Source organism: Ursus maritimus, unplaced genomic scaffold (genome assembly GCF_017311325.1).
Source record: "Ursus maritimus isolate PB19 unplaced genomic scaffold, ASM1731132v1 scaffold_22, whole genome shotgun sequence".
Classification (NCBI taxonomy): Eukaryota; Metazoa; Chordata; class Mammalia; order Carnivora; family Ursidae; genus Ursus; species Ursus maritimus.
The window spans coordinates 4,717,390-4,741,920 of NW_024424675.1; the positions used below are offsets into that span (position 1 = coordinate 4,717,390).

The following is a 24,531-nucleotide window of genomic DNA, read 5'->3' on the forward strand; positions in this document are numbered from 1 at the left end:
TTTTTATCCTGTCCCAAAAAGAGAGAAAACAGTCCACCGTTAATCTGAGATGACAAGCCGGTCTGGTTAAAGTACTTACAAAATCAGACATTAATTCAATTTCCGTATGGTCAGATTGAACATGGTATTTGAGTGCTGGTGAGACACATTTTCCCCTGGGCGGGGGGTGGCTGTGACGACTGTCATCTCAAACTAGCCACATGTTTCTCTCCAGAAGAATGATGTTTCTGAGAATTGGCCCATCTAGAAATTTCTGAAACTGTACTCTTTGTTCCCAAGAAAGCTGCTTTAATATTCTAACAATAGAATTGAAAAACACTGAAAGGAGTTATTTACTGATTCAGAATCCTTTTCATTTAATTGGCCACCATGGCATGTGGTCAAGAGTTATAGGGGAAATACTGGCAGCTTCTACCAATGTTCCAAATAGAGTTCACCAAACTAGAGCCCTGAAAAGCAACAGTACTGAGAGATGTTTTGAGACAAAAAAAGTTCTGTGGTCAATTAAGTGTAGGAAATGCTGTTTATGATGGCCTTCCTGAGGGCCCACCATGCCCATTAAAGTCTTTGAGAAGTTCCATAATAAAGTACCTCCTTTCTTTGTATAACCCAGCTTTTCCCACACCCTTTCTGAGGAGAATTTTTAATGACAGCGACAGTGGAGAGTCTAAAGACACTTTGGGGAATGCTGCTGACAGGAACAGCAGGCCACAAACTGATTTCAATCTCTCTCTTAATGTCTTAATATATGTGTGTGTCTTTCTATTTCCCTCCTCCCTGTCTGTCCCTTCATTCCTTCCTGTTTCTTCTTTTCCTTTTTCCTTGGGATAATCATTTTATTATGTATTAGCCAGTATACTCAAAACAGGCACATTAATTTTCACCACCGTACTGACCCTAGGAACAATATGGGCCATTTCCAGCACCCTGGAACACTGTCTCATGGCACCCCCCAGTTCATTATCCTCTTCAAATGTAACCACGATTCTGACTTCTATCACATAGATGATCTTAGCTAAATTTTGGAATATCACATAAGTGGAATTACATAGTGCTTATGGTTTTCTTCCAAAACACAATATTATATCATTTGGCTTTTTGTTGTTATCATTGTTGTTTAGATACATCCTTGTATAATTTTCAGTGTACCAAAGAACTTGAGCACGGCAGGGGTCTGAGACAGCACTGGACCAAGCTCCTCCTTTGTCAGATGAGCAAACTGAGGCCCATGAAGTGAAGTGACTTGCCTCAGGACACCGACATTTGATCAGAAACTGAACCTTGGGCATGTCCTTCTAGTCCAACCCCCTGACGCTCCCCTTGTTGAAGTAGCCTGCAGGCTGCCTCTGTGAGTAAGGGTCCCCTGCTCTCCCAGTCCACTGGTTTCACATTAACTGCAATTTAACTGCTCTTATCCATCAACACTTGGATGTTAAGGGTGCAAGGTGTGGGGTCATGCAGGGGGACTTAGAAAGATGGCAGGTGGCAGTCAAGAATCATCACCCTGTGGTGGTCTCCTTGAGGAAGCCACCCTCTACTTCTGCAGGCCTCCATTAGCACTTGCCAAGCAGACCCAGCTCTTGCGGATGCCCTACATTGTCCAAGCTCACAGAAACTGAAAGGAGGAGCCCAAAATGCCAATTTTTCATTTACAATGGGAAAGTCAACAGCCAGACAGTCCAGATGTTTCTGCAACCCAGACAGTTAACAAACAAGTCATGTAGGCTAAATACAAGTCTGACTTCCTCTCCTTTGATAGAACAAGGTGTGCTATGTGGCCACTGCCTTACAGCCTTGGTGTCAGGGTAACTGAGGTGAACTGGGGAGCACATGTACTCTCAACTCCAGCCTCGTGCTGTCTTGTGAAAATGTGAGCTCAGACTGGCAGATCTTCACATTCTGCAAAGGAAGAAAATCTTCATATTTATAATAGCATCTCCAAAATCAGAAATAGTGGCTCAAAATTTTCTTCACACTCTGAAGATGTAAATAAGCAAACATTTCTTTAAGCTGATTCAACCTCCACACATGCCATGGCAAAGCCATCCAGGCACTCTCTCTTTACAGAGTAACTAACTACATAGCTATGAAAGCCTGGCTATCAGAAGGCAGTTTACATGGGGCCATGGCCAGGAACACAGGCTATGGAATCAGAGTACCAGGGATGAGACCCAGTTTCTAGCCCCTGTTAGCTGTGTAACCTTGAGCTAGTTACTTAAACTCTCGGTGCCTCAGTTTTCTCATCTGTAAATTAGAGATAATATGCATACTGTAAAAGGTTCTGTAAATGAGTTGTTACATGTAAAACACTAAAAGCAGTGTTTGACGTGTGTTCAGTAAATATTGAGCACGGAAGTTTCTCAGGATTTAAAATAGTGGACATCAAGAAGTCACTCGAAGCTCCTGAGGTCTGGGGGAACTTCATTTACTGCAGAGACGCCAAGCCAAGGAAACCAGATATGGCTAATGCTTAGGTGGCACCTTCACAGTTTCCTGGGCATCTCTACATTGTTGACAACCACGAGACCAATGAATTCCCTTTGCAATAAACACATCCCTTCTTGGATAAATGAACACACCTTCAGTAAGGTGGCCATTAAGTTCTGATGACCTGATGACATTCCCTTTCTAAGATACAGCCCAGGTGCAATATGAGCTAATTCCATGTTCAAACTCTAATGTCAATCTTTCTTAACATTTGATTTTTAAAAGCATTTTTAAATACAGCGATGCATTCTTCATTGTACCTTCTCAATGCATAATACCTTTTCAGTGTGAAAAACATAAAACTGTATATAAGGCTGAAGTCATGATGGTTTTTATTGTGGCAAAATGTGGCATAAAATTTACCATTTTTACCATTTTAAGTGTATGATTCAATGGTGTTAATTACATTCATGTCACCACTACCCATATTCAGAATTTTTTCATCTGAAATCCTGGTGTGAAACCCTTTGGTCCCAACTGAAATTTCCTCTCTTTTGGGCTTGGCATGTATATAATTTCAGACAGTATCTTCTATGTTAGGAGAAACGATACATGCTGGATGGAGATGATGACCCAGGAGGGAGATAATCTACTGGAGGGTGTCTCACCTGAAGGCCTTCTCCCTCCAAATCGGGGAGAAGCATTCCCAAGCAATAAAATGACAGTATTATTTCAAAGGAGGCAATCAGAACCAGGCTGACTACCTCTGAGCAATTAAATACTCAGTAATATTTTCCACAGTGCCTGTGAACGTGAAATTACGTGCCTCCTACAAAGACATGGCATTAGTAGAGACAGTAAATTTTCATATTTATAAAATATTTTTTTACCTACTTTGGGTAGAAACGGACATTAATAATGTCTACATTCTTGTCAAAGCTAGCCATAAATGTTGTCATTCCTGGCTTTGGTTTTAACTTAAAAGCAAAACTGAAGAGACATCCTGTTTGTGAAACATGATGTCATAAGCAAAAGCTACAAATACATATATATATATTTTTTGAATAAAATAAGAAAACATAATTAGAGAGCTGAGCTTTGGGGGGAAAGGAAACAAGGAAAGAAAGAAGGGAACAAGCAGAGAGAAATCCCCCACCCAGGTGGCAATGACTTTGTGTGCAGTGGCTCAGGGAGTAATCAAATGTGATGCAGGCCCTCGGGGCAAGAGTTTGCACCCTCTGCGGGGAGAGCAGGGGCCTCATTCAGAACCAAGAACTGAAACTAAACCCATGCGTCCAACCTGGACTTTGGAGGTGTGGGCCTCTTGATAAATGAGGAGACTAAAAAAACTGAAACTACTATCCCCTGGAAGCGGCAAAGCAGCTTTCTCTAATGATAGCTCTGGGTAGAAAACAAAACTACTTGTGAGGAGTCCAAATCCTAGACCAAAGTAGATGTGCATCCTAACCCATGCTACCTGTGTAGTGTGCAAGTCCCCCAAAACTTCAGATAATAGACTGTGAAAGAGATGATGAAATAAGTATGTTTACAATTATTAGAAATATAAAAAGAGAAATGTCATGAGAACACGTAATTATGAAAAAGAACAAAAACCTTAAAAATGGAAAATATGATTATTGAACTTTAACTGGATGGGTTAAAAACATATTAGACATGATTAAAAAGAATTAATGAACTGGAAGACAGCTATGAAGAAATTTTCTAGAAAGAAGCACAGAGAAATAGAAAAAAAATATAGAAAGCAGTTAAGAGACATGTAAGACAGAATAAAAAGAATATCTTCTTATAGGAATTCCAAAAATAAGTAAATAAAATGTTGTTTGAAAATAATGGCTAATGATTTTTTTGGTAATGATGAAAGACCTGAATCCTCAGGAGCAGGAAAATAAGAATAAATAAAAATAAAAATAAATCCTAAATATATAGTAGTGAAATTACAAAATGCTAAAAACAGAAAACCTGAAAGCAACCAGATAAAAGACAAACTGTCCATGAGAAAGTAAGAATTAGACTAAGAGTATATTTCTCATCAGCAACAACATGAGCCAGTGGTTCAGGGGTTGGCAAACTCCCTCTGTAAAAGGTCAGATGATAAATATTTCAGGCTTCGTGAGCCACATGTTCCTTGTGCAACTACCCAACTCTGCTATTATAGCATAACAGCCGGAAACAATAAGATCACAAATAAGCATGACTGTATTCTGATAAAATTCTAGGGGCCCCTGGGTGGTTCAGTCGGTTAAGTGTCTGACTTCAGCTCAGGTCGTGATCTCAGGGTCCTGGGATTGAGCCCCTCCGGCTCCAGGCTCAATGGGGAGTCTGTTTCTCCCTCTACCCCTCCCCCACTTGGGCACCTGCTCTTGCTCTCTCTCTCTCAAAAAATAAAATCTTTAATAAAATTCTACTCATGGACACTGAAATTTGACTTTTATATAACTTTAGTGTGTCCTGAAATATTCTTTGGTTTTTTTCAGTTATTTAAAAATATTTTAAAAGAAATTCTTAGCAAAAATAGCCTATGGGCTGAATTTGACCTATGCGCTATAGTTTCCTAATCACCAGAATAGTATCTTTAAAAAAGTAAAAGTAAAAACAGCCGTTAACCTAGAATTCTATGCCTAGCTAAACAATCACTAAAAGATGAAAGTTAAGAAAAGACAATTTACTACGAAGATGGAAAGAAATTACCAAAGAATCTGGTTAAAAGAACTAAAAGATGTGTATCAGGAAGAATAAAATTAAAATCAGAAGGGAGTGTAATATAAGATAAAGTGCTGGAGAGACAGAAATAAACAGGCAGGTATATCTAAAGAAGCACTGATGGCAAAAAAAAGAAAAAGAGGTAATAATGATGATAAATTTTGCTTAAAAAACAAAAACAGCATCGAATTACCAGGCAATAAAAACTTGCAAGATGGAAGGAGGGCAACCAGAAATAAAACATTCAAAGTGTTTGCATCTCTGAAAGGAGGACAGAGATTATTAAAATTAAACTTTGTTAAATTAGTTATTCATAGTTACAAGTTTAAGGGACATCACATAAGGGAAACATCTTTTTATTTTAATGGGTATTTATTTTGTTAGGTGACTTTGTTTCAGTGATATAAAATCTCATTCAAGTTACTTAAAATTTGAAAAGTGAAGTAACTTACAAACATTTAAATAATAAAATTGGTAGTAGAGAGCTATGGCAAATATTTTTATATTATTACAAATGACTTCAGTTAGTCATTTGTCATATAAGTCATAACTTTTCTCAAAAGCACTATTCACATAGATGTGATTTTTCTAAATACATAAAATACACACAAGCATATTTATAAATTTTTTTTCTAAACACCAAAAGAGACTTGCAACTGTCATTTCTTAATCAATGAGCTATCAGGCCATGAAGACATGGAGGAATCAAATGCATATTACCAAGTGAAAGAAACCAACCTGAAAAAGCTACATACTATATGATGCCAATGATATGACATTCTGGAAAAGAATAGTGAATAGTGAAACTATTCTTTACCATATTTTGATGGTAGATACAGGTCATTAAGTTTCACAGAATGTCTCACACCAAGAGTGAACCCTAGTGTTAATTTGTGAACTTTGGGTTATAATGATGTGTCAGTGTAGGTTCATCAACTATAACAAATGTACTACGCTGGTGAGAAATACTGGGGAAAGGGGGATGACAGGTGTGAGAAATAGGAATTCCCTGTACCTTCAGCTTTTTTGTGAACCTAAAAGTACTTTTAAAAAGTCTTTCTTTAAAAATTCTCTTAACCATTTGCTTGCATATAATTAATTTTTTGCTTTGAAGACAGGTCAAGAATTATACCAGCTAACATTTACGAATCACTTTGCATAGATTTTCTCTTTACTGCTAATGAAAGAGATAACTATTATTTTCATCTCACAACTAAGGACATCGGAGCTAAGAGACTTTACCTAATTAAGGCACATTCACAGAAAATTTAAACACCTGTTTACCTGACCAAAAGTATGGCTTATTTGCTAGTACTCTGATGATTTATTTTCATTTTTTTCCTATTATCTGGCTTTAAAATACCTCCAGTTATTTTTAATTACAAGCCTTAGAGTTTATTTATGCACAACTGCCCAGAAAGGAAGACCTCAGACTACAAAGCCTAGAATGCAACGCTGCAAAGGGCCGCCTAGGGACGCGGCAGCTCGCCCCTTAGCATGCTGGGAAAGGCAGTTTTCGGCCCTGCCTCTCTTCCCCCGCCCCCAAGCCTCCGGATCAGAGCTTTGTTCCTATTCCCCTTCCCCCGCGCCACGGTTCGACCGACCCACTTGGCCTCGCAGGTCCTCCCAGTTCTGGAGACTGACCTGGGGATGCGCCCCTGACGCCCTGGACTCCGTCCCCGCGTCCCTGTCGGGCGGGCCAGGGCTACCCACCTCACGGGCAACTCCGAGACCCGGCGCTCAGAGGAGGACGCTCAGCCCGGTTACCACAGAAACGAAGTTGCCTGCGTCACGGCGCGTGCGGGAAGTCAAAGGTCACACCAGCTAGTTCCGCTTCCTGTTCCGGGACCCAGTTTGTTGTCAGAAAGCTTTGGGGTTCCGGCCAGCCCTCGGGGCCTATTTCTGGGGTCCAGGTTGGCCCGAGATCTGCTGCTGCAGCCATGGCGGCCTCCACCGCGGCCGGGAAGCAGAGGATTCCCAAAGTGGCCAAGGTAGGAGACCGCGAGCGGCTTCGTGGGAGGAGGCCCGGGAGAGGGGCTTGCCCCAGCCTCCTTGGGGCTCGCGGCAAGAGAGGGTGTGGTGCCGGGAGCAGTTCTACGCTATGTGGGCAAAGGGGAAGGAGGAGGGGAAGGGTTATACGGTGGTGGGGTGCAGGCTTTTGTCACCCCGGGGCAACCCCCGCGTTGGCATGGCCTTCGTTCTAGGATGTGTTTTTGCTGGGGGAGGGGTGGGGTCATTCGGCAGCAGCTAGGCAGTGCTCGCACAAACGGGGAACGGCAGAGGGAGAGGGAGAAGTAGGCTCCCCACTGAGCAGGGAGCACAGTGCTGGGCTCGATCCCAGGACCTTGGGATCTTGACCTGAGCTGAAGGCAGACGCTTAACTGACTGAGCCATCCAGGCGCCCCTCAATTCCATAAAATTTTATTGGGCACCAGTGGTCCAACAGAAATACAATGTGAGCCACGTATGTAATTTTAAGTTTTCCTGTAGCTACATTAAGCAGTCAAAACAAGCATCATTAATTTTAACTGTATATTTTCTTTAATCCATGATCCAAGATATTCCAACATGTAATCAATATAGGAAATTTAAGTAGGTAGTTTATTGGTTTTTTTTTTTTTTTCATACAAAATCTTCAAAATCCAGTGTATATTTTACCCTTACAGCCCATCTCTATTTGGGCTCACTACATTAGCTCACGGCCACTATGTTGGACAGCACAGCTCTAAGCCTTCAAGAAGCTTACGGTCTAATGATGGGAATTTACTGAATGTTGTCTTTGATTTGAAATGTCATGAAAAAGCCAAACGCGGTTTGAGACATTATTGTCCACCTGGGACATAATTGAAAAATTCTGTAAGTAGAAGTTGCAGCAGTAAAAAAGATATAGCACACATCCTGATAACACAAAACCTTTAGTGAGAATTCTACCTAAGCGCCTCAAAATTTATTATTACGCTAATCTAAAAGGGAACACTTGCTATTTTTGCTGCCTTTTCTCTTAATACTTACCTAGGGCTTTGTAATAAATACCATGCATAACAAAGAAAACCTTGTTTTCTGTTTAGTTTCATAGAGAAATGAAAACCTATCATCCAAAGTGGGCATCTTGTAATAATACTTAGAAAGTTCACATCCTAAAAAATGTGTATTTGCTTCCTAAATCTTGTGTGATGAGCATCTACTAAAAATGAAAATGTCTTCTGTCTTAAAAGGTGAAAAACAAAGCCCCAGCTGAGGTGCAGATAACTGCTGAGCAACTCTTAAGAGAAGCTAAAGAAAGAGAACTTGAGCTGCTTCCACCTCCACCTCAACAGAAGATCACAGATGAAGAAGAGTTAAATGATTACAAACTAAGAAAAAGGAAGGTCAGTCAGGGTGATATTTTCCAGTCTATTAATAACACTGTTATGAATTTATAGGTCAGAGTTTGCAAAGATAAGAATAGGTTAGTGTTTCTAGCCATATGAGTAGTGCAACTTCTGGTTACCAGATAATTGCATTTTGCTGAACTTCAGAAAATATGCCATGAGTTGTCTTTTAAAGTATAAGGAAACGAAATTCACCAGAGACCTAATTTTTGGTGCTGAATCAAAGATGGGTGGAAGTTTAACAAGTGGAGCATCTGACAGCTGGAAGGGGCAGGGCTTACCAAGGCCACGTTATGTACTCTCTCTGTACCACCTTCTGGAAAAGAGCCATGAGAGGACTTGGGAATTCTCACTGTAGAATCCTCACTCTAGGGTAATTTTTTTTTCCTTTAAGATTTTGTTTATTTATTTCAAGAGACAGAGAACGTGCGAGCAGCGGGAGGGGCGGAGGGAGAGAATCTTAAGCAGCCTCCACACTCAGCATGGATCCCCATTCGGGGCTTGATCTCACAACCCTGAGATCATGACCTGAGCCAAAATCAAGAATCAGACACATAACTGACTGAGCCACCCAGGCGTCCCTGGGGTAATTTTAAACCACTAATCCTGTTGTACCTCCTTATTAGTGATGTTCAAAGAGTGATGTGTGAAATTCTGAGACATTACTAAGAGGAATGAAATGGTTAAAAACATTTTTTCATACTAGGAACAAGTAAAGACTATTATTAAAGTATCAGTTAGTTATTAGCAATAAAAGAAAATACCAACAAATCTGCTAATAATTCCTTATATCTAAAGTTTTTTCCTTGTTTGCATGTAAGACTGTAAAGAAACACCTGAGATTGTAACCTTCATTAGTGAGTTTCTTATTTCTCAGGATTCCAGTGTGTAATTTCTCCTAAATAAGAACAAAATGAATAAACCTTTTAGAACAGGATGAATAGACAAAGGATGATGTCATTTTTACTTACTTTTCCCTTCAATTTGACCCTTTTTCCCTTCCTCCAGACTTTTGAAGATAACATAAGAAAAAACAGGACTGTGATTAGTAACTGGATAAAATATGCACAATGGGAAGAGAGTCTAAAGGAGATTCAAAGGTAAAATTGCTGAGTGTGTAACTTCATATGTAAAGATATCATAAGTTAAGAGACAGAAAAGAAGTAGAAAAAGTTAAAGCACAAGTGAAAGAGTGTGCCTCTAGTAGTCATCCAAGTTGTTCAGTGAAACCCTAGGGTTCCCTTGAGGAGCCTCAGGGGCACTGTGGTAGGGAGTCCTGGGGGAAGCAGCAGAGGAGACGCTGCAGGTGGGTCTCACCTCCAGCACACACCACAGTCAGAGAAGCACACTTTCACCTGCTTTCTCTGTATTGGGATTTTTTTTATAAAAAAATTGTTCACTGGAAGCCAGTGGCCAGCAAGATAAAAGTCCTGTTCCCCAGCCTTTCTGCATTTTCCTGGTATACCACTGCCCCAGCTGTGCCCGTGTACCAGCCACTCCATGAACACATTTGTGTCTCCTTACTCTACGTTAGGCTGTTCTCTCTGCCTACAGTGAGCACTCCTCCCTACCCACCTTGGCCTCTGGAGCTTTCCTCAACTTCTTAACTCTGGAGTTACCTCCTGCTTAGCCATTTGCACCAGACATTATTATTATTTCTTCCCTTTTGCTTCCTTGTGTAAACCTTGACTCTAACATTTACCATATTGTGGTGTAATGATGTGCATGTAGTTTTTTGTAAGAGTTTGTAAGCTTCCTGAAAACATGTCTTTTCACTTTTTTATGCCCAGAACCTGGCTCATGGTGAACACATGATAAAATAGCAGGCCACTGCAGATGGTTTGAGATAGTGGCCCTATGTGTTATGTGTACTACTCTTGATATTCTCCAAATCTGGCTTCTTAAGGGCTCGATCCATATACGAACGTGCTTTAGATGTAGACTACCGAAACATTACACTCTGGCTGAAATATGCAGAAATGGAAATGAAGAATCGCCAGGTCAACCATGCCCGAAATATCTGGGACCGGGCCATAACAACTCTGCCTCGAGTCAACCAGTTCTGGTAAGTTTCTGATCTACCAAAGCAGCTTTTTGTAGGCTAGTGAGGTTCTGCATTTTTGTGTTTTACTTTATTTACATAGTTGCAATCATATATATTTAATTTACATTCTACTTTTTCTTTAAATGTACTGTAAGTAGTTTTTAATGTTCTATAGTATAGTGTCATAATCACTACATGTAATAGCTGTGTAATCAAAATTAAAATTTGGGTTGCAATCTTTTATGCATAAGAAACTTATTGTTGAACTAAGCAATCTTTAATTAAAATGTATCTTTATTTGCTCTGGTTCATCGTTTCCAGATCTATATTTGATAAGAAAACATGTTTGCTTTAACCTTTGGGGAAGATAAAGCCCTAAGTCTTCACATTTAACCAAGTTAGAACTGCAAAAAGTGCCAAAGATCATTTTTCCCCCCGTAAGTCATTTTGACCATGACAGATATTTTGGGATGATTTTGTTAAAGGTACAAGTACACGTACATGGAGGAGATGTTGGGAAACATTGCTGGTGCCCGGCAAGTGTTTGAGCGCTGGATGGAATGGCAGCCTGAGGAGCAAGCCTGGCACTCCTACATCAACTTTGAGCTGCGATACAAAGAGGTGGACCGGGCCCGCACCATTTATGAACGCTATATCCTTTGAGTGAGTCTGAGTGGTGCTGTTGTGTCCTGGTTGCTACTCCTGCCGGGGAGGTATAGTCATGGTCTGGACATATGGGTTGTCATTAACGTAGGCCCAGAAGTCAAAGATACAAGTTTCATCTGCTTCATGAGCTACATAACTGTTTCTAGAGACATAGGATGGTCAAAATAAAAGTTTGTCGTCTGGGTAACTGAGCTTTTTCCAGTGAAACCTTGGATTTGTTTGTATTTTGGCGTTCCTTGTGGAAAGTGACATACCAGGGCTTTGGCTGCTATAGCCAGTCCTGTTTCTCCTGGGTTTTTTTTCTAGGTTTTTCTAGGGTGTTGGTCATTAGCACCACTACTGGGAATCCATCCAAAGGATGGAGACAGGAGGGCAGCATAGTGTAGCGCAACAAGCTCTGGCTCCAGGCCAGCTGGATGGGTGTGAGTCCCTTCCCTGGCACCTGTTAGCGGGGCAGCCTCAGGTAAGTCAGTTCACACTTCTGAACTTTTTTTCCTTTATAAAACAAAAGCGAATATACCAAGATTAGTTGTTTTTAGGATTTAAGATAATCTATATTGGGGGTGTGTGTGTGTGTGTGTCTGTGTCTGTGTGTGTACACATATCTCCCTTAGGAACAGATTTGGTGTTTGCTAATTAAGTAGCTTCATAGAACATTACCCAGAAAAACAAGCATCAGCTTTATTATGCAATTTTAAGGTCTCTATGACCTCTGCCCATTTTAATATGATTAATTTAACAGAACCTTGTATAGCGCTTGTTATGTGTCAGGCATTGTTGTAAGCACATTACAAATAACAACACTTAATCCTCAGGACAGCTCTGAGTTCGGGAACTACTCCAGTCTGCGGGGTGGGAGACGCAGGCATGAGTGAGAGGCAGTGTGGCCTGGGTCTCTCTGGTAGTGATGGAGATGGGCCTTGAACCCAGCTGCAGCTTCAGAGCCTATGCCCTTAATTTCACTGCCACATATTACTACTTTGAATTAGTGATTTCCTGTAGCAAGGTAGATGAAAAATAGGTTTAGTCTATTAAGAAATAAAATGGTAATTCAGAGCTTTCTTTTCTGTGTCAACTATGTTTCAATAAAAAAAGAGAAAAACTTAAAAAAACCCTTTTTCTTCTGCCTGTAGTTAGCAGTATTGTTTTTGTAACATTTTTTTCTTAATCATTAATTCAGATGTTAATGTTATTGAGCATATAATACAGTAGGTGCCATTTATTGAGCACCTTTTTTTGGCACCAAAGTGCTAAGAGCTTTACACACATTTCCTCCTTTCAAGCCACTGAGGTTGGGTTAGTATTTTTTTTTCTCTTTTTACAGATGATAGAACTGAGTCTTAGACATGTTAAATGACTTGTTCAGGATAGCATGGTCAATAACAGGTTTCAGCTTTTTCATTTCTCCAGATTCCTGTTTGTACCCACTACGGAAATACTGAGTAAGTCCTGGAGGAAGACAGATGAACAAGTCACGGCCCCCTTCAGAGGTCGCAGTTTAGCTGTTCTTTGCCTTTGCACGTGTTTTTTCAACCCTATAGTCGTAGTTTGCATTGTTGGGGGTTTGGGTTTGGAGGTTGTTGTTGTTGTTGTTGTTGTTTTCATTTGAAAAGCCTTGCTGTCTTGTGTGGTATTTCCTTAATTCCCTTGAACTTGTCCTCGTGCACCCTGATGTCAAGAACTGGATCAAGTATGCCCGCTTTGAAGAAAAACATGGTTATTTTGCCCATGCACGGAAAGTGTATGAGAGAGCTGTCGAGTTCTTTGGAGATGAGCATATGGATGAACACCTTTATGTTGCCTTTGCCAAATTTGAAGAAAATCAGAAAGAAGTAAGTACACTTGAAGAACTCATTTATATTGCATAATAGCTTAGGAACGATTACTTGTTGTGTGCGTTGAGTTCATTCCATTTTCTTACTTATCCTTGGAAAAAATGTTTCCAAAATCTCTCAAAGAAAACAGCATACATTTGTGGCTTAGCTTCAGATTGGGAACTGAGTGATTATAGATTGTACTAAAGTGTCCTAAGTGTGTTGTCCTTTGCTTGAAAATTAAACCTTTATATATATGATGAGAATACTGTGTATAAATTGAGAGTTCATCATTTGGTCTCCTCATTAAAGGGTTTTATAGGTAACAAACCTGGAAAACAGAAGTCCAGAGCCCTTAGAACAGAGCAGAATTTGAAATGGAAACAGAGATTCCCCCACAAATAAGTCAGTTCTGGTCTTCCATAATACATATAGAAATAATCTCTTAAAGTAATTCAGGTACCGTAGAATTGAGAGAGGTAGGCTGAGGTCCAAACACAGGGTCTTACACTTACCACAGTAAGGACTACAGATACTATTCCAAGGCCAGTGGGAAGTATGAAGGGTTCTAAGCAGAAGAGTGGTAGGATGGGATTTATATTCTAAAGAAAACCTCTAGCTAATCTGTGGAGACCGTATTGGGAAGAACGTGGCAAAAGTGGAAGGAAGCAAGGGGACTTTTGAAGTGGCCATGGAAGAAATGGAGATGGTGTGGCAGTGGGGGGAGGGGAGCAGGGGATGGGGAGAAGGGAAGGGCTGTGTTGAAGAGGTAGAGGTGGCGGGGCTCTCTGAGGTAGTGAAGGTAGGGGATGAGGACAGGAGAGGAATCCCAAGGAGGACTCCTGGTGCTTGAGGCTGGAGCAAGGGCATGACGGTAAGTGTTGCTTACCAAGACTGGGAAGACAGTCCCAGGTTTGATGGTGAGGAACAGGAGGTCAGTTTTGGACCTGTTTAGTCTGAGATGCATAGGTGTCACCCCACGGGCAGTGTCAGGTAGACAGTATTAAGTGTGGAGCTCAGAGGAGCGTGTCAGTGGGCCCTGATGAATAAATACCTCAACAAGAGGGAGAAGAAAAGTCTTATTTTGGACACTCTGAGACCACAGACTCTAACAAGTAATATATCATATCCTAATTACCTTCCAAGTTGTGGCTCAAGTGAGAGTATTGTGTTGTAGAAGTAATTCTCCTGTCTGCTTTTAGTTTGAAAGGGTAAGAGTGATCTACAAGTATGCCCTGGATAGAATTTCAAAGCAGGAGGCCCAAGAACTCTTTAAAAACTATACCATCTTTGAGAAGAAGTTCGGTGATCGACGAGGTATTGAAGACATCATTGTGAGCAAACGAAGATTCCAGTATGAGGAAGAGGTGAAGGTGAGTGCTGGTGTGGACGCCGAACCTTGCAGGTGACAGAGATGTGCCAACCAGCGAAGAATAGCAGGAGAGGGCTCCCAGGGATCACGCTCTTGCTGACATGTCTGCAGTGATTGGCAGCCATTGCAACAGCAGTCAGCAGGCTCCTGGGAAAGGCCAGCAAGCAGCGCTTGCTCTGCCCGCCACATGTTGAAAGTTACTGTGAGGGTTGCTGGTAGCGCGCTGTAGAACTTGAACAAAAACCGGGAATCCATGTGAAGTCCTTTCTGAAGATGGGAGAGTCGGATATTGAGCCTGACAGTTTTTGTACACTACCTTTTAGCTTAACTGCTTGAACAAAACATACATTGTAGATATGTTTTTATTCTCATCTCTTTATTTGTAATGTATTGTTTTGAGATAATAGCATTTTCCTTTATTGGTCTGCTGTGCATATAAAAACTTTTGCTTAGTCAAATGAATTAGGATATCGCCAAAGGACCAAGTCTGGTATTAAATGAGGTCAGCAAGATACATTCAAGATAAATGACTATTAATTGAGAAGGCAGGGTTCATGTTTGTGACCATGATTCTAATTCCACTGTAATTTTATTTTATTTTTATTATTTTTTTTTATAAATTTTTATTATGTTAGTCACCATACATTATATCCTTAGTTTTTGATGTAATGTTCCATGATTCATTATTTGCCTATAACACCCAGTGCACCATGCAATATGTGCCCTCCTTAATACCCATCACTGGCCTATCCCAGTCCCCCACCCCCCAGCCCTCTGAAGCCCTCAGTTTGTTTCCCAGAGTCCACAGTCTCTCATGGTTCATTCCCCCTTCTGTTTATTTTTATTTTTATTATTTAAAAAAATTTTTTTCGATTTAAATTCAATTAGCCAACATATAATAATACATCATTAGTTTTTGTTGTAATGTTCAGTGATGCGTTAGTTACATACAACACCCAGCACTCATCACATCACGTGCCCTCCTTAATGCTCATCATCCACTGTAATTTTAAATCTAGACATAATGATATGCAGTCAAGTGTACAAACAAATATATTTATAAAAGTAGGCGTCTTATTATTGAGCGATTATCTGGAGAGTGGTGGTTGTATATTAAAGCAGCCTTGCTGTGGGACACCTGGCAAATAATCTGCCCTCTATGTTCCTTTTTCTTTTCTATTTATAGAATCTCAGGAATAGTATTTTTTTTAAGATTTTATTTATTTGAGAGAGAGAGTGCGAGCATGAGCGGGGGCGGGGGGGGGCAGAGCAAGAAGCAGACTCCCTGCTGAGCAGAGAGCCCAACGTGGGACTCGATCCCAGGAGCCTGAGCCAAAGGCAGACACTTAACCAACTGAGCCACCCAGGTGCCCCAGGAATGGTACTTTTAAATGACATGGGTGCCAAACAGTTGCTAAAATATAGGAAGGCAATCTAGCGTCTTTTTTTTTTTTTTTTTTTTTTTTTACCTCACAGAGTTCAGCAAGTGTAGCTCTTGGTTTGGTTTTTATTCATTAAACTTGTGGTCTTTCTAGGCTAATCCACACAATTACGATGCATGGTTTGATTACTTGCGCTTGGTGGAAAGTGATGCAGAAGCAGAAACCGTTCGAGAAGTCTATGAAAGAGCCATTGCCAATGTGCCACCCATTCAAGAGAAGCGGCACTGGAAGCGCTATATCTATCTGTGGGTTAACTACGCACTCTATGAAGAATTGGAGGCCAAGGTAAAAAATGGAATTACGCCTCAGCTGTTGATGGCTGCCCCCTCCCTGGCTGCTCACCCCTGTGCGTGCACCTTGGCTGTGGTGGGTAGCAGTGGGTACTGACATGTACAATCCCTGAAACAGGAATCTAGTTCTAGAGTTTCAGCCATACAGTTAACATAATTTCTCTGCCCCCTTTTAAACTCTGTATACCTGTCATGGGCCCAGGTGAGGTGTTTTTTTGTTTTGTTCATTTTGTGTTTCAAACCTGAGGCACCAGATTATCACTTGGAACTTCCAAGGGAACAATGAAGCCGTCGTTAGCTTATTTTGTATCATTTTCCGGGCTGATCCTAAATAGGGATCACAGCTAGATTACACATCTTTGCTTCTAGTAAAGATCAGGTGGGATTTTCAGAAATTGGTTGTGGATAAATTAATTGGGAAAGACTAGCTTTCTGCTGTCGATCTGAGACTATAAAATGTCTTTGTTTCTGTCTGCTCTCAGGAGAAAAGCCTTTCTACAGACAAGCTCTCAGAGATTGATGGCTATCTCGTTGTTGATTCTTTAACCAAAGTTTGATGGCCACAGGTAGTTCACGTTTGATCATAAACAATGAAATCAGGGTTTGAGAATAGCACCCTGTGAAGACATTCAGGGTGGGGGTGTATATTTTTACTAGTGCTAGCAAAACTAGCATCAGTACAGACTTCAATATTCAGTGAAAATTTCTTTCCTAATACAGGATCCCGAGAGGACGAGACAGGTATATCAAGCTTCTTTGGAATTAATTCCTCATAAAAAGGTATGTTTGGTGTAAGTGTTCTGTTCCAAAGTGTCAAAATCCTGCTTGTGTTACTTGTGAAATAATACTTACTGTTTGAGTAGTTTGCTATGCAGGGCACCCTGGAAAACTTAGGTCTCAAAAGTATGCTCTTTGCCTCTGAAAACACCTTACAGCCTGGTTGAGAGGACAGTCTGCATTGACAAATGAGTAATATGGATAATAATGTAGAAATTCAGAGGGGCGCCTGGGTGGCTTAGTCATTAAGCGTCTGCCTTCCGCTCAGGGCGTGATCCCAGGGTCCTGGGATCGAGCCCCGCATCAGGCTCCCTGCTCTGCTGGGAGCCTGCTTCTTCCTCTCCCACTCCCCCTGCTTGCGTTCCCTCTCTTACTGGCTGTCTCTCTCTCTCTGTCAAATAAATAAAATCTTTAAAAAAAGATGTAGAAATTCAGAGGGTGGGTCACTGGAATAGACTGAGTGGAAGGAGGAAGCTGCACATCAGAAAGCACTCGGCATGTGCAGGAAACAACGAGCAGATGTTTGTTGGCATCCGAGCGGACATGGGTGTGCGTGGGGCTTAACACTGGTGTGCGAGTCTGGAAATGGCTGAGACATTATCTCAACCCTATTTCCCAGCATGAGAAACAAGTAGAGATATTGACCGAATTACCTTCTAGAATAGAGATGGCATGTTCTGCCTGCTTACGAGCATACCCACAAAACAAAGCCGGTTCTCAGTGGGGGCTGCAGGGCCATACAGTACAATAAAGTATTTGGATTACTGTTTGTAACTTTTGTAAAATAATCACATTTGCTTAAAAACAAGAAAATACATCTGTCCTAGCTGTAATATTTAGGGAAATCTAATTGCATGTGGCCTTTTACTAAATTTTTAACTTTAGCATAATTGAAACAACTCTTTTAAATGTTTTTTGTGCTTTTGTTTTCTAGTTCACATTTGCCAAGATGTGGTTACTATATGCACAATTTGAAATAAGACAGAAAAATTTACCATTTGCCAGAAGAGCTTTGGTAAGTAAAGAAAGGATCAGGGGGCACCTAGGTGGAATTCTCTGCCTCTGCCCCTCTCCCTGTGCTTGTGCACATGCTCTCTTTCTCTCTCTCAAATAAGTAACTAAAATCTTGGGGGAGAAAAAGGAAGGATCAAGATGCATCACTGACTTCTTTGAGAAGGAAATTAAATCTTAGTGCTTACAACTTGGACAGTTCCTACTAAGAATGCAACAGAAGTATTCTGCCTTTATAACCTGAGATGTGTCAGAAAATGCATGGCGTTTGAAGAAAGATCGGGTGATAATGTTTAAATCGCTCTATTTTAACACTGGAAGCTTTATCTGTAGCTGCCAGTTACCAGATCTTTTCTCAGACTGGAAGGATTGGATGTTAGATCACATTAGATCTGAAGTCAGCTCTTGAGTAAATTCATCTTGTGCAAAAACCTGGGGGTATTACATGCACCTTCCTCTTAACAGCTGTTCTAAAGTCTCTTAAGATCAAATGCTGTTTAAATGCAGGTGTCTTTCTGTAAGCCACTCTTGGCTCTCTGGCTGTGGGCAGTGAAGCAGCTTTCATTCTGTGATCACCACTTTACTTATAGGAGGTTTCATCCATCTGACATCCATATTCCCTAGTGCTCTGAGAAACTAAGTAAAATCCAGAGTACTTGTACAGACAGTTCTGCAGCCCTCTCTTGCTGAATAGGAACCAGTGGGCAGAGGCCCTCTTGACAGCTGGGTGAAGTAGAGGGTTTCCATTGGCCTTCTGTCAAGACCCAGTGTGAACAGTGATACCACAGAGGCAAAGAATGGCTTGTCACGTTCTTCCTCAGCAGAGAACAGCTGATGGGATAGGTCAGTGATGTCTGTACACAGGTTGAAACCACATATCACAGTGGTTTGGTCATTTTATTTTCCAGGGAACTTCCATAGGCAAATGTCCAAAGAACAAGTTATTTAAAGGTTATATAGAATTGGAGCTGCAGCTTCGAGAATTTGACAGATGCCGGAAGCTTTATGAAAAGTTCTTGGAATTTGGACCCGAAAATTGTACCTCTTGGATTAAATTTGCAGAATTAGAAACGATCCTTGGTGATATTGAGAGAGCCCGGGCAATCTACGAGTTAGCCATCAGTCAGCCACGCTTAGACATGCCAGAGGTGAGAATCTCGAGATGAATATGATTTTGTTTTAGATATTTCCCTAGTATTGCTTTAGATGACCATCTACATGTGTGTGCATTTTAGAGTGTAAAGATAAACTCACTTGCTGTCTTGTCTACTCAGATTAGTACTTTACTGTTGGGGGCATAGAAGAAGGATGGGAGTGCGAGAAGCAGCCCTCTCCTAGTAAGACACCAGAGCCCAGAAAAGCCCCATGCTGACACCAGGATGAATTGGGATATAATGGGGCCAGTTGCTCTCTTCCTCCCTTCTTCAAGTAGACGGCTAACTAAAGGGGATGGGACAGGGCCGGCCAGGCAGGGAAATAGCAGGCAGCTCTGGAGAACAGGGCAGATGGAGGTTGAGGCTGCACATCCCGATTCTCCTGGCACAGTTCTTCCCAGATTGGGTCAGCAAAAGAATCTCTATCTAAACCAGAATATTCCTTAAATTAAACTACTGCCACCATCCTGGCCTGTCCTAGGACCTGAAATCATCCCTTCCCTATTTAAACTTAAGCCACAAGGTGGCGCCAAACCACAGCTAGGACCTGTTTGGGAGCCACTGAACTCACCCAGCCTTTTTGTTAGTCTTGCCCTAATGTGACTCTGCATTTTATGGCTTGGGTCCCACTGGCTGCATTAGGGCAGGTCTTTATGTATAATGGTTCTATCATCAGTTGGCCTCAGCTCCCAGGCATCCAGGCCACATGTCACTACATCCTTGTTTCCTACCAGGCAGTACCTAGCAAGTACACTGCTATTTACTGAATAGTTGTTGAGGTGAACTCAGTCCTATCAAGGAATTTACAGTGGAGGTAAGAAGAGTATATCCTGGCTAATCTAGGCATGTCCTCATGGTAGTGTCAGTTGTATGTGACAGGATCATGGCAGTGTCTGGGAGACTTGGCAAGTCTCTGACCTTTTCTTAAGTCCAGCATTTGAAAAACTCTGAAAGAGAATCCAAAAATGAATCCAAAGCCTTTTATCTCCTAATGTAGAATGGTAGCCAAGTTTTGGCCAGCTTATAAATGCCACTGTTCTTATTGTGTCCAGATGCTGCCCGTTCTTTAATTGTTCATATAAGTCCTGGGTTCCTGGATGTCCTAGGTTGGAATGGTAGTTAAGCTCAGCTTTGGATAGGGACACGTTGCTCTTTAAATGTCAAGGATGACTTACTAAGTTCTCTTTCTTAGGTGCTTTGGAAATCATATATTGATTTTGAAATTGAGCAGGAAGAAACTGAGAGAACACGAAATCTTTACCGAAGATTGCTTCAGCGGACACAACATGTCAAGGTACCTTGCACTCTGTAGATTATCTTTGATTTTGTCTAAATCGGCAGTCCTGAAGGAAATACCATATTTCTGTATTTTAAGTGTTCCAGTTTTTTGTTGGTTTTTTTCCTTTAATGATTTTCTTGCTTTTAGAAAGAGCCTATGAGTGTCACAGGACTTTGGAATTTAAAGTTTGTATCAGGTCAATATTTATATTGCATGGGAGTAACTTGAATATCACAGGATTGAATAAAAAGTTAAACTCTTTTCAGGATTTTAAGACTATTTCAAACACGTAATTGGATATAGAAGCAGACTGCTTCAACATTATTGAAGCATGTAATCAGTATGTTCTTGGGAATACTACAGATGAACACATTAGTATGTTCAGATGTCTTTAACTAGAAATTAGCATTATTACATGATCGTGTTTGGGTGACATGGTTAATTTGCTTCCATAATAATTTTTCTTAAGGTATGGATCAGCTTTGCACAGTTTGAGCTGTCTTCAGGGAAAGAAGGAAGTTTGGCTAAGTGCAGACAAATTTATGAAGAGGCTAACAAAACCATGAGGAACTGTGAAGAAAAAGAAGAGAGACTTATGTTGCTGGAATCGTGGAGAAGCTTTGAAGATGAATTCGGAACAGTATCAGATAAGGAGAGAGTAGACAAACTCATGCCAGAGAAAGTCAAGAAGAGAAGAAAGGTCCAGGCTGATGATGGGGTAAGAACTGAGCCCCTAGAGCTGTTCTTATTAGATGAGCAGAAATGCATCTAACTTTGAAATTTGTACTTTTAAGTGCCATATGTACAATCTGAGCATGGGAGCAAACGGCCTGGAGTAGGAGACAGTTGCAACCTGGCTACCATGGAAACACAGAGCAGGGTGTATCATCTACCCAGGGGTGGAGATGGGAGATGGTTGGCAAAGGCTTCTGGGAGGTGGTTGATTTCAGGAGCTATATGAAGCATGATATTTCTGGAGCATTAAGCAGGAGGTCAGAGTGGAGGGAAATGAAATTCAGCTTTTAGGTAGGACCCAAGCCAGAGACTTTGTAAGCTACAGAAAGGCTCTTAAGCACAAAATGACATGACCCAGTGGTTGGCATCTCCTGCAGGCATACTCAGGGGGCTTAGATTGGAGGAGGACCTGTTGGGAGGCTCTTATAAGCAGAGCAAGTGATGGTGGAAGCTGGAACTAGAGCAATGTTTAGGCCAAATCAGTGACCAATTTGAGGTGGGGCTGTAAGGGCAGAGAGTCAGATTAATAGTGCACAGATTATGGCTTTCGCTACTAAGTATTAAGTCTTTAAAAATTTAAAATCTTAGAAAACTACAAGATGGATGTGGAGACACGAAATATCTTCTTGGTTGACTGTAGAGGAGTTGTGCTTTAATTTTTAGGATCTTTTCCCACTGGTTTTTAGCTCTCCGTGAGCCCCACTTGCAGCAATACCAACCCCAACAGCTACTTTTTTTAAATTCAGTTAATTAACATATATTGTACTGTTAGTTTCAGAGGTAGAGTTCAGTGATTCATCAGTTTCACATAACACCCAGTGCTCATTACATCCCATGCCTATTAATGTCCATCACGCGGTTACCCAACAGGTACTTGTTCACCCCAACCTTGTAGGCCCAGCCCTTGTTCTTTCTGTGATGGGCTTTGATGTTGTTCTGTAAATGAACATAAGTTGAATTTGAACTCGCTAGGGTTTTGCAGTGAAAAGTCTCCACTGTAAAGTAATTACAGTGTATTTCAGACACGTGTTGGCTTATCTCTTAGTTGTTTTACTTTTTTTCTGTAGTCTGATGCAGGCTGGGAAGAGTACTATGATTACATCTTTCCGGAAGATGCCGCCAACCAACCCAACCTCAAGCTCCTGGCCATGGCCAAACTTTGGAAGAAACAGCAACAGGAAAAGGAGGCTGCCGAGCAAGACCCAGATAAGGACATTGATGAGAGCGAATCCTGATGTTCTTGTTCATATTGATAAGTGTTTTATTATTTTTATAAATCAATCACTCGGAACTCTTGTGACTCCATAAGTTTTTGTATATTTCACCAGTAACGAATTGAGTGAAGTCTTTGAAGCTATTTTTTGAATTATTTTTAAAATGCTCTTGGGTTAGTGAGGGGTGGGGGTTGCAAGTATTTTTTTAACTGCCGATTTCTTTATCTGAGTCCAGAATTTTTTTTTGTCCACATCACGCATTAGGAAATCTAATTGAGGTAATGCTTTTAACTATTTTAGATGGACCTGCACTTTTGAAAGTGTTTTTCTAGAAGTGTTCAAGTTACATTCTACAGTAACTTTTAAAGTGGTTTTTTCATGCTTGTCTTCTTCATAAAGATATTTCGTGCACTCACCTGAAACCTCTAACTTCTTCACATCTTCAGTCACAGACTGAGTTCCATTCCCAGCTGCCACTTGATCTATAACTTAATCTTTTAGTTTCTTCTCTCATAAAATGGGCTGCCAACTCCTTTGAAGATTATATTAGAAACAGAATATCCCTGGCACATCGTGACTGTTCAGTAAAATGTTCATTCCCAGCCACTTTCCTAAACATGTTCATCCTTGTAGAATTGAATGTGCTTGGATGAATTTAACTTCTAAATATCCATGCCTTCTTAACAGTGGCCATTGGTACTACATGCTTTTGAAAACACTAGTTGGGAAATAATTTATAGTTACTGTATTTCCAAACAAGGTCCTTTTGTTACCAAGATGTTTTAGTCACATTTCAGTTATGCTATAATCAGTTTCCCCAACTGGTTGAGCTCTGTAATGGCTTAAAGAATAGTAAAACACGTGCTGTGAAAAACAGTGCCCCCTGCTCCAGTAAATTTGGGAAACCCCAGATTAAGGGTTAAGCCTTGTTAATTCTCTTTACAGTTCAGCTTTTCAGAGCCTTGGGTACGTTACTGTACATTATGTGCATTATGAACCCCAGTAGCAATGCTGGTGTGTTTCCCAGTGTTACTGGACAAGGGAATCTTTTTTTTTTTTTTTTTTTAAAGATTTTATTTATTTACTCGACAGAGATAGAGACAGCCAGCGAGAGAGGGAACACAAGCAGGGGGAGTGGGAGAGGAAGAAGCAGGCTTATAGCGGAGGAGCCTGATGTGGGGCTCGATCCCATAATGCCGGGATCACGCCCTGAGCCGAAGGCAGACGGTTAACCGCTGTGCCACCCAGGCGCCCCGAGGGAATCATTTCTACCTGGAGTACCAATAAACATCCTCTAGTGTTACAGCAGAAAGTAGCTACTGTAATACAGGATACATTTAACTTACACTTGGTTTAGAACACATGAAAAACACCAAAGGTAATGCCAAAAAAGAAAAAGTGGCACAGAGATGATTAACACATTTGTTGACACATTGCTCATATCCTCAAGCAAAAAATATTTGCTTAATTGGTCTGATTATTTTCTTTAATCTGGCCTGATTTATCAAGCCTATTTTTTCTTGTTTTGTTCACTGCCCAAGCTATTTGAGTTGAACTGTCATCTTCTAGAGTATTTTTTTACTTGGAAGGGCAGCTAGCAATTTATTATTTGCAGATTTAATTGGGTAAAACTTACTAAATTTACAAAAATGTTAAAGAATAAAAAAAGCAGTAAAATAATAAAAGGAATCTAAGAAAGCTAGTCAGTATGGTACTAAACTGTATCTTGAAAGTAAGCAAATGTTTGAGGGCAGAGGCAGCTAGAACGGACAGCATCAAAGGCACACCTGTGTTCAGCCTCAGTGCTTCAGGCTCTGGACCAGTGTTACCCCAGCTGCTGGGTGTCACATGCATCCTGACTATGGAATACTGAGGTCTGTCTGGTTGGCCAGAAGAAACTTGATTTTATTACCATTTGGCTAAGTGCAGAGTCAAGGGGTGAGATGAAAGGCCAAAATGCTAATATAAGTGACTAATCAGTCTTCCTACAATTCTGTCCTATTTATGCTGCATAAGAACAAAAATTAATGGTCAGTTTCCCAATGTAAACTCCTACCACCACTTTCTGGCTAGTGCCAGCATGAAATGCATGAAGGAAAAAAAATTTACCTTCTCATGGGAGAACATGAAAGATGTCGCTTACCCTCAACTCCACCAGAGTTTTTCAGAGGCAAAAGCTTTTTAGTAATCATATCTGTGGGGTTTTCTTTAGCC

General features: G+C 40.9%; 1 protein-coding gene across 1 annotated transcript; it reads left to right on the top strand.

Annotated features, from left to right (window-relative positions):
* The first annotated feature begins 6,963 nt into the window (after positions 1–6,963).
* Positions 6,964–22,390, top strand: CRNKL1 (crooked neck pre-mRNA splicing factor 1). Its single transcript, XM_008710041.2, has 14 exons — positions 6,964–7,139; positions 8,364–8,516; positions 9,528–9,619; positions 10,426–10,584; positions 11,049–11,215; positions 12,883–13,061; positions 14,246–14,416; positions 15,951–16,142; positions 16,868–16,927; positions 17,859–17,939; positions 18,844–19,083; positions 20,282–20,383; positions 20,838–21,086; positions 22,171–22,390. Exons 1-14 carry the CDS (start codon positions 7,089–7,091, stop codon positions 22,336–22,338), a joined length of 2,064 nt encoding a protein of 687 aa, XP_008708263.1. The 5' UTR covers positions 6,964–7,088; the 3' UTR covers positions 22,339–22,390.
* Positions 22,391–24,531: the final 2,141 nt, after the last annotated feature.